Source organism: Dama dama, chromosome 12 (assembly GCF_033118175.1).
Source record: "Dama dama isolate Ldn47 chromosome 12, ASM3311817v1, whole genome shotgun sequence".
NCBI classification, from domain to species: Eukaryota; Metazoa; Chordata; class Mammalia; order Artiodactyla; family Cervidae; genus Dama; species Dama dama.
In genome coordinates this window covers 46,674,448-46,693,636 of record NC_083692.1, presented here as the reverse complement: position 1 = coordinate 46,693,636, position 19,189 = coordinate 46,674,448, and the positions used below count along the sequence as shown (strand labels likewise).

Below are 19,189 nucleotides of genomic sequence, written 5' to 3'. Positions count from 1 at the left end.
GAACATTTACATGCATCCTGAAATAAAATCAAATGGAATTTTACTAAATACTATGTGATTATTTTAAAAAGCTAAATAACATTCATTTATTGCTCACAAAATTCATTTTGGTTGTTGTTATTCTCATTTTACAAATGAAGAGCTGGTAGTCAGAATTAGAGCCTTGAGCTGATTTTCCAAAGCTCATGAGCTCTCCAATAAACAAGTAGCAAATATTCAATTTTTTTTCATACAGACAACAAATATAACTTTGACTATACTCATTTTACACTTAGGAATATTAGATACCAAGAAACATGTCCTAAAACATGAAATACATCAATGACAGAATCAGATATAGAGCTTATGCTTCTTGACTGCATTTTTTTCATTCTTTTTGACAATAATAGAAATTCCCAAACATTTATGATGTCCTTACAGCTAGCTCTTTTGTTTTGTTTAAATGGATTGATTTTGCTTTAAAATATTTACAGTTCAAATGATTGGCTTCATATTTTCTGCAACAGTCTAAATTTAAATCTCAAGCTTTAATTTAAATCTCTTGCCAAGCTCTCCTTCCATACAGATGATAATCTTTGGGGTTTGAGATATCATTAGAAGTTTTGCTTACTGTGTATTATGACAGGGCAGCTTCAAACTTGGTTTTCTTATTATTACCGATGGAAATAATATATATCCTTGTGCTAAAAAATAATTACTCAAAGATCCTTTGTTTACTTAATAATTACACAGGTTCTTTAAAAGTCTGTATTTTTATTTTACTTTACTACCCCTCTATGGTATTTTTGGTGCATTTGGAAACACTTCTCTGGCTCTGTCTCACAGAAATCCTAGTTAAATAAAATATTTCATGAGTCAACCCTGCCTGAATCCAGAGAGCAAACTTGGTCATCAACGTCTGCCACAACCCACAGCATCTTCTTTCTTCTCTCCTGTGGATTCTTCCTTTGATGTGGCTGTAGAATTTATCCTTGCCCTGTTCCTACCATCTCATCCCCAATTCAAGTCTCACGACTCAAAAGCTGAAGTAATCTGTTAGTTGATCTGTTATTTACCTCCATTTCTTACTCTTCAAATTCATACTGTATACTCCCACCTAATTTACCTTGGAAGAACATAGGCTGTAATATTTCAAATCACTACTTTAAAACCATCAGCTGCTTGTCACACATTCAGTAGCCCAGAGAAACTTCAGCCCATTAAGGTGACTTGCCTGGCCAATGGCAACCTGACCCCCACGATAACTTGTCTCTACTCTCCAATGCCTTCCATGCTCTTGCCACCTAGACTTATAATTTCTAAACATATCTAATGTCCCACGTCTTCTGATCATTGTCTCTTATCTGTTCTCTCTTCCTCAGCTTCCATCTGATCATAAATACTCTCTCTGTTCCTTGAAAGTACAGCTCGGTATCTCTTCCAGCTAAAGTCTTTTGTTGTATTTGTTGTTGTTTTGTCACTAAGACATGACCGACTCCTTGGCAACCCCATGGACTGTAGCCCACCAGGCTCTTTCTGTCCATGGGATTTCCCAGGCAAGAATACCCAAGTGGGTTGCCATTTCCTTCTCCAGGGGTTCTTCCAGACTCAGGGACTGAACCCGTGTCTCCTGAATTGGCAGGCAGATTCTTGGATTCTTTACCACTGAGTCACCAAGGAAGCCCCAAGGCAGAATTAGCAATGATTAAGTTACTGTGAAGGATAAGGGCAAAGACAAGTTTACAGCGACTAAAAAGTGAATTGTAGCTCCCAATATTAAGAGTTAGTGATAGTGTTGGTGCCTTTATACTGTGTAAAACTGTAAATTCTATCATTTTACTGTTGCCACAAGATTTAACTTATCTAATTTTATTGACATTTGCTTTATAGTTCAGTACTGATGAAAATACCATGATTTTTTTTTTTTCTCCTTAAGCAGTTTTGGCTGACATTAGAAAACAATTCTCCATCTAGCATCTCTTCACTAACAAATAATATTAATTGTGCTTACACAGTCTTCTTACTGTACTTGTACATTTATATACACACATACTTTTATATATTTATTTCTCTATTTATTTGTAAGTACTTAAATTTACTCTCCAGTAATTTAAACAATTTTACAAGCCAGGATGTAACCTGGTAAGAACATCTACAAAGCTAATAGTTTTTGAAACAACTTCTTTATTCCTACCTACTCAGTGAAAAAGGGGAGAAAAATTCACAACTATATACAACCAATAAAAGAAGCAAAACAGAACTCGGAGTAAGAGGAGAGACACAGAGTATTTCTCATAAGAGATTTTTTATCAAGTTCTGAGTAAACACTGGCAAGATTTTATGTTTCTAATTTTTAAGGGGCCACAAAATAATATTTCCATAACAGTGTATTTTTGCACTGTGTTCAAATTTCCTTTATAGATATACACAATCTCACTATGGCATCAAATTGTATATGCTATATCTGTGCTGTCTTCTCTGTATCAAACCAAATGGAGGAGTTGTTTTCTTCCAATACATTCCACAGTTGAAGATTTCTGCCTTTTCTTTGAGCTGGCTAAGAAGTCTATACATTTGCATATTTGCTAGAGGCTTATTTTCTGTAATTTAACACAGAACTGGCTATTTCCTGTGCACAATTCACAGAAGTACAATGTAGTGGTTAAGCCTCAATGCAATTCAAAAGACAGAGACTTGATTTCTTCTCTGTTACTTAACTAATTTACCCAGTGGAGCACTGAGTAATCTCTTTAAAACTCAATTTCCTCATCTGTCAAATGGGGATGATAACTGTGCAATTTGGGACTCTAGGGCTGTTCTGAGGATTAAATGAAACTTTATATGTAAATACTTTGTACAGCCACTGGCCCACAGTGAGCACTTAATAAATGTTTACTGCTAATTATAATGAAAATTTTACCACAAATGAGACATGCAAGAAAATATTTAGATTTACTGATTTCTAATGTGAAAAAAAATTATCAAATGAATGCAAGTTTACATTTGTGTTTGCTAGTTATTAGTTTCCAGAAAAAAAAATTCCTAATAAAATTAATAGCAATAAACTTGACTGAAGAGGGAAATTGTTATATACTCACAGGAGTTAACTGGTTTCCCAAACTTCAGCAATCTCTAGCCATATATTAACAATTTATACGCTAATGATAAATAAATTCCAAACTATGATACAAGCTTGACTGAAAGAGGTTTTAACTTTCCATGACCATTTCCTGGGCTTCTCAGGTGGCACTAGCGGTAAGGAACCCACCTGCCAATGCAGGAAACAAGAGACAGTTCAATCCCTGGGTCAGGAAGATTCCCCTTGAGGAGGGCACGGTAACCGACTCCAGTATTCTTGCCTGGAGAATCCCATAGACAGAGGAGACTGACAGTCTCCAGTCCATAAAGTCACAAAGAGTTGGACACAACTAAAGTGACTTGGCATGTATGCATGCCATGACCATTTCCTAACCTCTTAGGAATTATAACATATACTTAAAAGTTAAAACAAATACATGTATAATATAGTGTATTAAATATTCATATTTCATTATTTATATTTTAAAAGTAAAATTGGTACAAATTGAATTTTAGAATGTATAGCTCCACCTCTTCATTTCCCATGCAATCATGACTTTACTTAGTCTATCATCTATAAAAAGAGGTTTAATGAAATAATTGATCCATTTCAACATTATTTGAATGTCTCCCGTTTTTAATTTGCAGCAATTAATGCAAAGCATAAATGTTTTAAACCTTGAATCCTATGAGACACAATTTAATAATTCAATTTATTATCTTGCAAATCTCTTAGTGAAATAAGGAAAAGTCTTCCACTGTTAGATCTGATAATACTGATTCATTAGTCACAACAGATAACAATTAGAATTCATTATATGTGAAGTATTATTTTGATATGCAAAGTTTGACTTTGAAGAAAAATGTGTTCTTTGTTTCATATGAGTAAGCAATGGTTCTGATATCTGTCCTGTCTGCAACTGAAACTTCACTGTCACAGCCAGAAGTTGAGACACTTAGTTCTCTCTGCTCTTTTAACATTATTAGTTTTTAAAATTCAGCTTTTGTTAATATGAGAACTTGACATGCCTTAGTGCAATTATCTGCCATTACCTTGAAGAGAGAGAACAGCCAAGAAGAATGAACTTTATTAAATAGGACTCTACTAGTAAATTACAAAGTAGCCTTACAAATTAAAGAGCAACTGAAACACATCATACCATTGCAGTTAAGGGTGAAAGTCAGCTTAAGCATTTGTAATGTGAACTCAACTACTATTGGACATTTCCTGTGATGATCATTTTTCCTTTTGTATTTAAGTTCTCTTGTAACAACAACAACAAAGTGGGTCACTAATGTCATTTAAATACAACTAACGTTTTATACTTCTGTTTTCTTTTTATATCTACAACCTAAGGCATTATTTTAATGAATTTGGATCTTTAAATACATATTTAATTTAAATATGAAAAATAAAATTTGGGATGCATCTAGCTTAACTAGTAAAATCAGCATTTTGTAAGACAATGAAGATGTTACCTGGTAGTAGTGAGGCAGGTAGAAATGGCCAGCTAAAGCTTTAAAAAAATTGGGTAATGTCTTTGGGGCAGGGAATAGCAAATGAAATTTACTGCCTTAGGATCAAGCTACTTCTTGTAGCTTGTAGCTTGTTTCTCAAGCTACTTCATTATGTCCAGATTACAGACTTGGGGGGAAAGCAAGTTCTGAGATTCATGTCAGGGTCAGGGAGCTTGAGGCAGTGAAGGAGAGGTGGGAATTAGCATTTGCTGAGTATCTAGCAATACCAGCACTGGCTGAGTGCTCTTAAGCTTCATCTCCTCCAATTCTGATAATGGTCCTATGTCTTCTCTTTTACCTCCCGATTTTTCACATGTGGAAAACAGTTTGAAAAATGTTGCAAAACTTTTCTAAGGTCTCAGAGATCAGTCTCTCTCACTCAAAAATGTTAGATCACTAAGCCACTCAAGTCACATTTATCTTTGCATACTTGAAACATAGTCCTCTTTCTTTTACTTATTACTGATGTATTCATTGTATTCAAAAATACTAAGATGGCTTACAAAATAACTATAATAAAATGAGATTTGCAGTAAAAGTAAAGACCTTAATGCCCACTGGGTAATTCCAAACAAACATCTTGAGTGCCCAAGCATCGGTGGAGGGAGACTCCTTTGTCTGTAAGTTGTTTCCCAAATATAATGCATATTTATGAATGAATCTCTTATTGTCAAAGAATGAGGCATAGCTACTAAGACTGCTTAGAATTAGTTCCCTTAAATACTTTCACTATGATTCAGCAGTCATTTTATCTGTCTGTATTCAGTGAAAAAGCACCTATTGTGTATGATCATTCCTGTCTGATGCCAATAAAGTTACAATGGCAATTTTCTGCTTTTTTTCACAATAACCTTTTAGATGGCCTGTTATGGTAAGGAGCTTTTGGATGTTACTTTACTAAACCAAAGTAATCATCTATTGTTTCGTTTCAATTGCATGTTAGGATGGGAGAAGGGGGTATCACTTATCATTGAGAAAAATCTGAATAAGGCTAAAGACAAAGCAGAAGGACAAGTATGGAATTGGCAAATTTTACTAACTCAGTAAACATGACTCTGGAACTGAGTAGAACCCTTCAGGCACCAACCCCCAACACCAAACCAAACAATTAATGATTAGACAATAGAGAATAGAGAATGTAGTTAATGTTTACAAAATATTGGGGATATTTTAGACTGATTTTTAAAAAGACAATAAATGAGAAATGAGTATTTAATTTTCCCTAATAGCTCATTAGGACTATAAAGAAAGTTGAGTGCCGAAGAACTGATGCTTTTGAACTGTGGTGTTGGAGAAGGCTCTTGAGAGTCCCTTGGACTGCAAGGAGATCCAACCAGTCCATCCTAAAGGAAATCAGTCCTGAATATTCATTGGGAGGACTGATGCTGAAGTTGAAATTCCAATATTTTGGCTACCTGATGCAAAGAACTGACTCATTTGAAAAGACCCTGATGCTGAGAAAGGTTGAAGGTGGGAGGAGAGGGGATAACAGAGGATGAGATGGTTGGATGGCATCACCGACTCTATGGACTTGAGTAAGCTTCGGGAGTTTGTGATACACAGGGAAGCCTGGCGTACTGCAGTCCACGGGGTTGCAAAGAGTCGGACATGACTGAGCGACTGAATTGATACCTCAATATATCTGTTTAAAAGGGAGAGATCCACACCCGAAGTTCTAAAACTACTCTGCTTAATAGTTTTCAGTTTCAATGGAATAGTGAGATTTCTATAGGCATCTGGAAAACTACTTCATAAAAAATAATTTTGAAAAGGTGAATAAATATTCCTCAAAAAATAGTATCTTAATTAATTAGTGGAGTAGGAATGATGAGAACAGACACTGTGCCAAGTATACATAGAGATTTCCTTTAATTTATTCACTTAGTCAACTAATATATATGCCTGAATACATACTAGTGTACAAAGTAAACAAATGTCTCCCTGTATGATTACATTATACAATTATAAACTAGTATCAAATTAGAATAAGCAAAAGCCTGCAATGTTTTTATTCATAATAACCCTGAGTACTTCATTAATTAATTATATCCATAACCCTAAACTATATTGAAAAATATAAAAATAAGGCCTATATTTTTAAATCATTCATTCCCTTGCTATAACCTTCAAAATAAAAACAAAACTTGTTTAAGCCAGACATGTTTTCTTCATAAATTGGCCTGTGCTTTTATACTTTGATGTATATAGAACACACAAGGAATATTTTATTAATAATGCTGACTTCTGGGCCAAATTCACATTTTAACTCCATAGATTTGGGATGGGGCTCAGAATCTGCATACACAGCTAGCAGCCTATTTGATCCTAATGTCAGTCATCTGGACTTTCTACTTTGTGAAACACTGTGCTTTTCTAACCAGTAAGATAACTAGTGATGCCTAAATGTGAAGATTTATGTGAAGCCATTCAAAGTCACAATAATCCAAGTCCATGCCCCTACCACCGATGCCTAAGAAGCTGAAGTTGATCAGTTCTATGAAGACCTAGAAAATCTAGAACACACACACACATAAAAAAAAGATGGTCTATTCATTACTGGGGATTGGAATGCAAAAGTAGGAAGTCAAGAGATATCTGGAGTAACAGGCAAGTTTGGCCTTTGGGAACAAAATGAAGCACAGCAAAGGCTAAATGAATTCTGCCATGAGAATGCACTGGTCATAGCAAATCCCCTTTTTCAACAACACAAGAGATGACTTTACACATGGACATCACCAAATAGTCAATACCAAAATCAAATTGAACATTCTTTGTAGCCAAAGATGGAGAGACTGTATACAGTCAGCAAAAACAATACCTGGAGCTGACTGTGGCTCAGATCATCAAGCTTCTCAGCAAAATTCAGCTTAAACTAAAGAAAGCAGGGAAAGCCATGAGGCCAGCCAGGTACAACTTGAATCAAATTCCCTATAAATATTCAGTGGAGGTAATGAATAGATTCAAGGGATTAGATCTGGTAGACAAAGTGCCTGAAGAAATATGGACAGAGGTCTGTAATGTTGTACAGGAGGCAGTGAACAAAACCATCCCAAAGAAAAAAAAAGCAAGAAGGCAAAGTGGTTATCTGAGGCAGCCTTACAAACAGCAAAAGAAAGAAGTGAAAAGCAAGGGAGAAAGGGAAAGGTATATCCAACTAAATGCAGATTTCCAAAGAGCAGCATGGAAAGACAAGAGGGGCTTCTAAATGAACAGTGTATAAATCTAGAAGAAAAACACAGAAAGCGAAAGACTAGAGATCTCTTCAGGAAAACTGGAGATATCAAGAGAACATTTTGCCCAAAGATGGGCACAATAAAGGACAAAAATGCTAGAGACCCAGTAGATGCTGAAGAGGTCAAGAAGAGATGAAAATACACAGAAAAACTATGCAAAAAAAAAATCCAAAGAACCAGATTGCTATGATGGTGTGGTCAGCCACCCAGAGCTAGACATTCTGGAGAACAAAGTCAAGTGGGCCTTAGGAAGCACTGCTGTTAATAAAGCTAGTGGATGTGACAGAATTCCAGTAGAAGTATTCAAAACCATAAAGGATTATGCCATCAAGGTGTTACATTCAATATGTTGGCAAATCTGGAAGACCTAGCAGTGACCACAGGACTGGAAAAGGTCAATCCTCATCCCAATTCCCAAGAAGGGTAGTACTAAAGAATGTGCTAACCATCGAATGATTGACCTCATCTTCCATGTTAGTATGGTCATGCTTAAAATCCTGCATGCTAAGCTTCAGCATTATGCTAACCAAGAGCTTCTAGATGTCCAAGCTGGATTTAGAAAAGGAAGAGGAACCAGAGATCAAATTGTCAACATTCGCTGGATCACAGAGAAAGCTAGGGAATTTCAGAAAAACGTCTATCTCTGTTTCACTGACTATGTATCAAAGCCTTTGACTGCATGGATCATAATAAACTGTGGAAAGCTCCTAAAAAGATGGGGATACCAGACCAACTTTCCTGTTTCCTGAGAACCTTGTATGCCGGCCAAGAAGCAACAGTCAGAACCCAGTATAGAACAACTGATTGGTTCAAGATTGAGAAAGGAGTAAGACAGGTTGTTTGTTCTCACCGTTTGTTTAATCTATATGCTGAGCACATCATGAGAAATGCTGGGTTGGATGAGTCACAAGCTGGACTCAAGATAGGCAGGAGAAACATCAATAACCTCAGATATGATGCTGATACCACTCTAATTGCAGAAAGTGAAGAGAAACTAAAGAGCTTCTTGATGAGGGTGAAGGAGGACAGTGAAAGAGCCAGCTTAAAGCTAAATATTAAAAAAAAAAAAAAAAAAACTAAGACCATAGCATCTGGCCCCATTACCTTATGGAAAATAGAGGGGTAAAAGGTGGAAGTAGTGACAGATTTCCTCTTGGGCTCTAAAGTCACTACAGATGGTGACTGCAGCCATGAAATCAGAAGACACTTGCTTCTTGGCAGGAAAGCTATGCATGACAAACAGTGTACTGAAAAGTAGAGACATTACTCTGCTGACAAAGATCCATATAATCAAGGCTGCGGTCTTCCCAGTGGTCCGTACGGTTGTGAGAGCAGGACTTTAAAGAAGGTGAAATGCCAAGGAATTGATGCCTTTGCACTATGGTGCTGGAGAAGGCTCCTGAAAGTCGCCTGGACAGCAAGGAGATTAAACCAGTCCATCTTAAGGGAAATCAAGCCTGAATACTTGTTGGAAGGACTGATACTGAAGCTGAAACCCAGTATTTTGGTCATCTGATGTGAACAGATGACTCACTGAAAAGTCCCTGATGCTGAGAAAGATTGAGGGCAGAAGGAGAAGAGGGCATCAGAGAATGAGATAGCTGGATGGCATCACTGATGCAGTGGAAATGAACTTGGGCAAACTTCGGGAAATGGTAAGGGACAGAGAGGCCTGGCATGCTGCAGTCTATGGGGCTGCAGAGAGTCAGACATGCCTGGGAGACTGAACAACAACAAATGTGAAGATACACGTGCAAATAAATAAACATGCATCAATGGAAATCTCATCAAATTAGACAACTGCAAACATTGGCTGACTCAATGGACATGAGTCTGAGCAGATTCCAGGAGATAGTGAAGGACAGGGAATGCTGGCGTGCTGCAGCTCATGGGGCTGCAAAGTCGGACATGACTGAGCGAATGCACAACAATAAACATCGGCCACTAAGGTCACACCTTGCTGTCCAAGTGAGTTCACTTAAAATATAGCCTTAATGATATGGGAAACAAATGCCTTAAGGAATTTTGGAACAGTTTGGAATTTTGATTCCTTAAGGAACAATCCTTAGTAAGCAAAAAGTCTTTAGAAAATTATCAAAATCTGAGTAAATATAATCATAAAGTACAGATTCCTAAGAGAGGGATGACATTCAGATTTATTCAAGCTAGGTTTTCATAGAAAAAAAAGTGACTCTAAACTCTGACACTATAAGTAAATAAAAAGTAAAGCAAAGACATATCTTTCTTTGTGTCATGGCTCATTTTTATACTTAGAAGACTCAATTTAGCACATAATTTAAAATTTATTTTTGGCATAAGTAAATATATTCCCTCCACTTCCTTTAATACTGTAACAAAAAAGGAACTATAAATCTTGGTATATTTTTAATGGTATATGATTAAAGATGACTCTGGGAAACTTTGATTCCATGATTCTATAATGTATCTTTTAATATCATGTTCTAATTTATGATATTTGGTAAATGTAAAAAAATTTTGATTAAAAATAAATTCTTTCAAATAACTTTTAATTAGCATTTCTCAGCAGATATTTGTCTTCATTTCACGGTCATTTATCAAGTGGCCTACCCCAGCCCAAGGGCACAGTCTTGAAAGAAGTTATTAATCTCCTTGCCTCTAGGAAATCTACTCTGTCTTCAAGAAAAGTCCAAAGAATAAATGAGAAAACAGCTCAAAGCCACCCAAGATGAAATGAGGGTGTTATATGTTAAAAGAAAAGATCTAGTACTGAGCTATCAGAAGAAATAAAAGAGCAAAGTCTCTACAGATACTCAATATGATACACTCTGGCATCAGGCAGAAAAGGTGGCTACAAGGGAAAAAGGGAAAACAAAAGTGTAAAAGCAAGCCTGATGATGCTATCTGCACACCAGAGAGAACCACTTTCTCCACATTTAGGAGAAATTTGGGGCAGGTGAATGTCGGTAGTAAAGAAACATAAAAGGATAAAAATTAGAGTATTTACATGTATTTATTCTATAGCTAGAATTTCAATTGGATTACACACAAGCTTTTTGACCCTGTCTTGACCAGTATAGAAAATGAGAAATAATAAAACCATATTAAGCCTGAATGTACTTCATGGTTTGTCTATTTCTGCTATTCCTACAGCATTTCGGGTATGACCAATAAGTCAAAATACTCTCTTCATTAAGCAGACTGCAAATGCCTGATTGGCAGAGTCAGCTGTTATTTTGGTTGTATAGCTCTCAGTGTGTGGGTGTGGAATAAATCCTAAAGGTGCAACATTAAAGGTGGACTGGGTCTTGGAAATTATGTAATTCATGCCTTTATTTTATATATGAAGAAACTTAGACCCAAGGAAACTAGATAATTTGCCCAAGGTTTCATAGCTGGTGGAATTTTGGTAAGTTGTTCATTTCAGACTCTTCTAGAACAGCCATGAATTTTAATTCACCTGCTTTACTACCTTTACAGTTCCAGTTCAGTCACTCGGTCATACACAACTCTTTGCAACCGCATGAACGGCAGCACGCCAGGCCTCCCTCTCCATCACCAACTCCCAGAGTCGGTGATGCCATCCAACTATCTCATCCTGTCATCCCCTTCTCCTCCTGCCCTCAACCTTTCCCAGCATCAGGGTCTTTTCAAATGAGTCAGTTCTTCGCATCAGGTGGCCAAAGTATTGGAGTTTCAGCTTCAGCATCAGTCCTTCCAATGAACACCCAGGACTGATTTCCTTTAGGATGGACTGGTTGGATCTCCTTGCAGTCCAAGGGACTCTCAAGAGTCTTCTCCAACACCACAGTTCAAAAGAATCAATTCTTCTGTGCTCAGCTTTCTCTGTAGTCCAACTCTCACATCCATACATTACAACTGGAAAAACCATAGCCTTGACTAGACAGAACTTTGTTGGCAAAGTAATGTCTCTGCTTTTTAATATGCTGTCTAGGTTGGTCATAACTTTCCTTCCAAGGAGTAAGCGTCTTAATTTCATGGCTGCAATCACCCTACCTGCCTTAATTCATCTGCATAGAATTTCTAAATGCTATGCATGACAGCATAGGCTTAGGTTATTTGAGAAAATGGGCTTGTTCTCTTAAATACTGCATTATATTTTTAAAATCCAGCATACACAACTATTTTGAAAGTATACACTTGGGGCCAAATCCTTATTATTAAAAAGTCACAATGGAATATGTTTAATATGAGCTCTTTAACATTCTTTTAAGTTTGGGGGGAATAGCATTTTTCTAAGACAGTAGAAAGAGGAAATTTTTCTATATCAAATGAAAATAAATTTGGGGGAAATATTTGTTTCCATATTGAAATAATCACACTCTATGGGGCTGAAACTAAAAATTCATACTATCACTGAATTGATGTTTATTGATAAAAGTAGAAAATACTTCTTTCTATAGCTTAATTTTGGACAAGTCTGTCATTGTCATGAGAGTATAAGCTGTACTTCAAATAGTTTATGTTTTTTTAACTTTAGCTGCATAAAATCCATTTATTAACAAAAAAAATGTACTCACTGATTCAGGACAGGAGTGTAGGCAGTTTTATCCTCGTCAATAATTGTCACCATCAGTGTTATAAGCTGGGGCCAAAAATCCAAATTCTTGGTGGTTGGTCCCTGATCTTCCCGAGGAACGTCCTGTTTCTTACTCTGCTCAGAAAGTCAGGCAACATGCAAAACAAAAGGTTAAAGGGCATGACTTTAGTTAGAAATCACTGTCAAACAGGAAGATCAGACAAAGAGAGTTATGAACAACTCTCAGATCATGAGAGCCAAAGTTAGCACATTCAGGTTTTCTCTCTTCATTGAATGGCATCCCACAGGGTAAAGTCACAATGGCCAGGCTTGAATTTCTAAATGCTTTGGTTCTGGAATGGAGGTTTATCTTCCTCTATTGCAGTTTATGATCTTAGGAGTTATTGTTATAGAGTTTATCCCTTTAATGTGACTTTTTCCAAGGCAAAAGGTTGAATTCTGTGTGTACAATGCTGTGTGTGTAAAATTTATCCTGCCTAAGTATTTTTTTCAAAAGTCACACTGGTTTATGTGGGCAGAACTCAAGAAAGGCTGTCTGGTTACAAACTCAGTACTGTTAAATTCTACAGATATAAAGTTACATGAACGGACCAGAACTCTCTCATTCCACTCACAAATACATTTAAGTTAACTCTAACTTTGTAAGTATTCTTTTACGTGCATACAGGTATATTTAAATCATATTGGAATCCTTAATTTATCATACTGAATGAATTCTCCACTGTCACCTCTGGAAGGAGTGTTGTCTGAATGACCTAAATTTACAGTGAGATCAAAATAGTATAACACTCTTGAATGTTTTACATATAAACTTCATACTCAACACATGCAATTCTTTCAAACATACAGGTCAATTATTCTGGTTGTTTTGTTTCATTGGGTATTCTTATGGCACTTCTTTTACATTTACTTTTTAAAATTAGGAAAAAAGATGAAGATGGAGACAGACAATTTTCATTCAAGTATATAAGTGGGAAGCATATGGCTTCCTTGACTATTTTTGCTGAAGTATTTATAAGCTTGTAGGTCCAGGATATTTGAAAACTCTAATTGGTAGCTCAGGAAATTCATGGTCTCTCATACAAAAGGTGGATTAGATTTTATTTGGTCCAATCATTTGGCTTCCCTGGTGGCTCAGTAGTAAAGTATTCACTTGTAATGCATGAAATGTGGATTTAATCCCTGGGGTCAGGAAGATCCCCTGGAGAAGGAAATGGCAACCCATTCCAGGATTTTTGCCTGGAAAATCCCATGACAGAGCAGCCTGGCAGGCTACAGTCCCTGGGGTCACAAAAGAGTTGGACATGTCTTAGTAACTAAACAACAAAAATCATTTGTTTTACTCAACTACCGTGTCATTTCCAAAGATCAGCCACCCTCTGCTGAATGGCTATATGCATATCTTCTAATGATGCCCAACATATGTAACCAGATTTAGATGAGTCATCACACTATTATTGTTCTCACTGAAGTTAAATATAATCCTGTATCATTACAGACCTCATACAAAGACTATGATGTACCTTCAGGGACTTAAATTTTCTGAGGGTACTTCCAAGGGCTGTTAATTTACCTTTAAGCTCAAAATGTAACATATTAAAAGCTGAAGACTGAGATTAGTCAAAAGACTAGTGGCTAGCACATATTACTTCAAACTGCCAGAATGAACCAAAAGTAGTCTTCAAAGGATCTTAATAAACCTTATGCATCTGGCCCCTGAGAACCACTTGAAACTCTGCAGCCTTTCTCTTTTAATTCTTCAGGTACACCAAGGCACATCAGAAAATGTTTAAGAAGAAAAAGGCAGCAATACAGGCAAACAAATGTCTAACTTCTCCAATTATTAAGTTATATCGTCTATGGAAACTTGTCTTTCTTTTATGAACAGGAGTTTATTATGGTCACAGTAATGTACTTATTTACTCATTAAACTCAATAGACTTCCTTCGCTATGATGTAGTCAGAAATCCAGAGAACCTGGTGAGTTGTAAAGATTGTAAGTAAAATTAGTTCTGATGGCCATGGTGAACTGTATGAGAATACTATCATTAATCATCTTGATGTGTATACAGCCAAACTATATGCCTAACTTGTTTCAAGTAATGTGATCAAATAAAAGTAAATGACTATGAGACATGTCTAACACCAGAGCCCTTATCATCATTTTGCAAAGAGTGAACTGGGAAAGGGGAAAGACCAAAGTAGTTGAATACGCATTAACTCCAAAGTCCCTTAACTGTCACAAAGTATACTTCCATTCCTTTTTTAATACCACTAAAGGATTATAGCTGGTAACATTATTTTCCATAAAATTCTATATCATGCATCAGAATAAACCAAACAATGCTGTCATTAGTTTTTATGTATCACATATTGATATCACAAACCATGCTTTATGCATTTTACTAGTGCATTTTAATAGACTGCATGTTTAAAAGGATGGAGTACAACCATGTGTTTGGTTGGCCAAAACATTCTTATGTCTCGTGGAAAAACCCAAACGAACCTTTTGACCAGTCCAATACATGAGAATACTCACTTGATTGCTTAGGAATTCAGTTGTTCTAAGTTGTTGTTTAGTTGCTAAGTCATGTCCGACTCTTTTGTGACCTCATGGACTGTGTTCTGCCAGGCTCCACTGCCCATGTGATTTCCCAGGCAAGAATACTGGAGTCGTCTGCCATTTCCTTGTCCAGGGGATCTTCCCGACCCAGGGATCAAACCCACATCTCTTGCATTGGCCAGTGGATTCTTCCACTAAGCCACCATGAAACACTTTATTACTATTTGAGAATTTTACTAAAGCATTTGAAATTATGGTTAGAAAAATTAATGTAATGGCAGTGGAAATTCTGAAAGCTAGTAATAAGTACATTAATTACTTACTAATACCTCTATTAATTACTATTTATCATAAAAAATATTTAAAATACATATTTATATTGTATATGGGTACAATATATAATTTAACCTAAACAAATAAAATACAATAGGTTTATAAAACTATGACTTAGTATGTCAATTTTAACATTGTCATTAGTTTTATAGTGACTAAACATTATCTTGTTAACAGAAAATTGAGGAAAGATATGTGAAAGAAATACTGAGAGAGCATAATGGGGAGATAATTTTTTAAAAGTAGAAAGTTACCAGAATGTAGGATCAACTGAGAAAAGCTTCTAGTTGTTATGTTTATAAAGGATATTCCAATACAAGAAGCTTGTACAGACAAGCTGATAAGATGTACATTATACTTTACAATATCAAAGAAGAAAATATGAAGATACTCCATTAAGAAGAGATCGATATACAGAGAGAAACATTACATGAAAAAATTCTGAAATAACAAATGATATCTTCATGGTAGTAGGAGGGAGCAACACTTCTAAGGTTGCTATTAAGTATTTCTGTGCTATCCCATGTATTTGTTCTATATGCATATTTTGAAATACCTCTTCTAAGGAGTTGGCCAGACAAGGGTTGGGGGAATATTTTAGAAAAATGATGCAAGGATAGGATATTTAAATACAAAAGAACACAAGGCTAAATAGAGAATTACTAGTAATGTAAGGCTTCAGGTTTTTGACAAGTTTCTCTAAGGATATTAATGAGTATCTTATACACACACACACACACACACACACACATGGTCCATGTTCAAATTGAGGAAATGTTTGCTTAAACAAATAAATTATTCCCAGACTTACTGTAGTAAGATGTTAATATGCATCTCTAAGACAGTGGTTTCCAAACTTTAGTGTTTCTTAGCATCACTGGGAAGGTGTGCTAAAACACAGACTGGTAGGCTCTATACCGAGAGTTCCTGATTCAGCAGGTCTAAGGTGAAGCTTAAGACTTTGCATATATAATGAAGTCTCAAGAAATTCTGGTGCTATTTAGAATCAACACCAGTTGAGAATCAATACTCTGAAAGTTATCAACTAAACATTACTCTCTCAAATGCTTGAACTTGATAGAGCCCTTCACCCCTCTCCTATTCCCCACATTCCATCTTGTAAAACCTTCCACAGAAAAAGTGTTCCTCTGAGTATACTTTGGGAACCAAAAGGCTAGAGAGATGCAAGTGTCAAATACTGAAGGACCTTTTTTTCATACAAAGGAATTTGCATTTATACTAAATTTGATGAGGACTATTATATGATTTTAAACATGTGAATGCATAATTATAGCTGTGTTTTTAAAAAAATGATTTGGCAGTAGCAGGAAGTTTAATAAAGTTATACTTATGAAATAGTCAATAAATAAAATTGACAGGCTTATGAAAATACTTAGGAAATAGTTAAGTAAAATAAATATAAGTCATTACATAAATGGTGAGAAAAAAGAGAGAGAGGGAGAAGTCAATGGAACTATCCAGAAGGTAACCAGGTAAACCGATCAGTAGTTTAGGAAGCTCCCTGAACTACTGACACAGCTTGAGGACTTCCAGCATGTGTGCAGTAGCTAAAATTATGGGGTAAACAAGATTACTCAAAGAGAGCAAGAGAGGAGACTACACAGCCAGAGGCAAAACCTTGGGGAGAAAGTCTCAAAAAAAAATATCATTTTATGAAAGAGAAGCACAGATAGGGGAGTGAGGCCCTACGGAAACGAGAGAAACTGGTGTCCAGAGTTAATGTGGGAGGATTACCCTCAAATGTAAATGAAGAGCATGGTCAGGTGATAAGAGTCTTGCAGGTAAATCTCATTGATGATGAGGAAGGAGAGCAAGGAATTTTTATCTCGAGATAAGAGAAGTAGCAAAAGTTCGAAACAGCATTTGCAAGGAACAAGAGCAGACTTTGAGTTGGACCCAGAGTGGATCTGCCAGGGAGCTGGGGAGCGCTGGTGAGGGTGGGTTCTTGAGTGTCTAGGACCATCATGAGTTCCAGGACTGGATTCAGAAATCAAGGAAACAGTCCTGAATTTACTACTGGAGGGCCATGCATAGGAAAGGGATTTAAGTGTTTGACAAGCATGGCCGGAGCTCTGAAACAAATATGTATTATGGTCTGGAGGAAGGAAGAAGAGAAATGAGAGGGACGATGGAGGAGTAGATCTAGAAAGAAGAGGGAGGAGAAAGGAAGGGCAGCAGACAATGGGAGGAGGATGTTTGTGTCCAGGTGTTCAGGTCATGGGGGCAGGAATAGAGGTCAGATAAAGGGCCCCAGTTGCAGTCCATGGGGTTGCAAAGAGTCAGACACAACTGAGCTAAAGGGCTCCAGAGTGGAGGTTGAGAAGAGCTAAGAAAAGATTCCTCAGGTAAGATAATGAAGTTGTGACATCTCCGCAAAGAGCTTACAGAATCTGTGTGCATGCAGTGGCTGACTGCAGTAGCGTACAGATCAAGATGGTTTTTGTTCAAGGCAGGTAAGTGATGTCTTGAAAGTTTTGGCAACAAGGCTTACAGACGATAGGAATTAGGAAAATCAGGACAGAGTGGATAAAAAGACACAAAAGAAAATGAAATAGTAGTGAGCCTGAGTGTTAAAAAAGAAATAAGCTTTAAAATATAACAAAAGGCTGGCAAATTATTGATAATATTAAAACATGAATTAGATAGCTCTTATATAATAAGTTTGCAATTTCCTCTGACTCTGAGTTGGCTGTTTATCTTCTCATACTTCGGAGATAAGGACATGTTAGCCCTAGTAGATGACAGGTTAGAAAAATTGGAACTTTTTAAATGGTTTTGGAAGCAGAACATAAAGCTACAGATGTTCAGGGGTTTTGAGATGTCTGTGAAGCAATGTGGACAGTTTATCATCCAGAAAGAAGAGCATTTATACTGGCCTACACTTAGGCAGGATTAGACACGATTACTCTAGGTACAGTTCCGATAGCCCAGGGAAAGCAGGTGGAACGCTTTTTGCATCAGTGGAGTCACCTTTATTGCTTCTCTCCCCCAGATAATATTCCCTCCCCTTTTTGTTGTTTAGTCAGTAAGTCGTCTCTGACTCCTTTGCGACCCCATGGACTGTAGCCTGCCAGGGTCCTCTGTCCATGGAGTTTCCCAGGTAATAATAATGGAGTGGGTTGCCCCTTACTTCTCCAAGGGATCCTCCCAACCCAGGGGTTGAAACCAACTCTCCTGTATTGGCAGATGGATTCGTTACCACTGAGCCACCAGGGACGCTCATACTTTTCCTTTCCTGTCTAATAATACTTCTACCACCTCCGAAAGCAGCAACAGAGGCTTCTTTCCAATTCACTCCATGGTCAATCCTCACAACAAAACTGTCAGCCTTAAAGACTGAATATGGTCTTTAAGACTACACATGAGAGAAATCTGACCCACAATCTCCATAGCAACCAGTCTGGAAGTCAAACCACAACCTCTGCAACAGTCAGCCCAGAATGGTTAGGACTTGGTCAATGATCCCAGCTTCCTTACGCTTTATATTCACTTCAAACTTACACTGTTACAAGGCATTTTTGTTATCAGTTTTAAAATTTACTTATATAATAAATTATAGCAGTAGGAATATAAACTCTGCTCCAGCTATCCCAGAAAGGCAAAAATGACACATCTTTATCTGTGATGAAAGTAAACTCAAGTTGATGTAGATGTAGCCAGAATACTCAGGGCTATCCATTCTGTGCAGGATCACGATCCAGTTCATCAGAGAATCCAGGCACTAAGTCTCATTCAGAGTAACTTCCCAGAGTCTCTCCCATTCACAACCAACACTTAAGTGACTTACTATGCATTAGTAGAAGTCTGTGGTGAAGTAGACATTTTTGACAGTGGTATTAAAAATTAATAGTGGAAAAACCTTTGAAGTAGGTAGATAAAAGGTGTTAAACTTGCAAATGGTCTAAGTGATGAACTAAACTTTGC

The 19,189-nt window shown here is 36.8% G+C and overlaps 1 protein-coding gene across 2 annotated transcripts in view; it reads right to left on the bottom strand.

Moving 5' to 3' along the window:
• The window catches only part of UNC13C (unc-13 homolog C), a 609,739-nt gene that overhangs the window by 203,588 nt on the left and 386,962 nt on the right, over positions 1-19,189 (bottom strand). For both annotated transcript variants that reach the window (XM_061158385.1, XM_061158384.1), the window contains one exon: positions 12,329-12,462. In XM_061158385.1, coding sequence (XP_061014368.1) covers positions 12,329-12,462 — 134 coding nt within the window. The remainder of the gene's footprint in view (positions 1-12,328; positions 12,463-19,189) is intronic.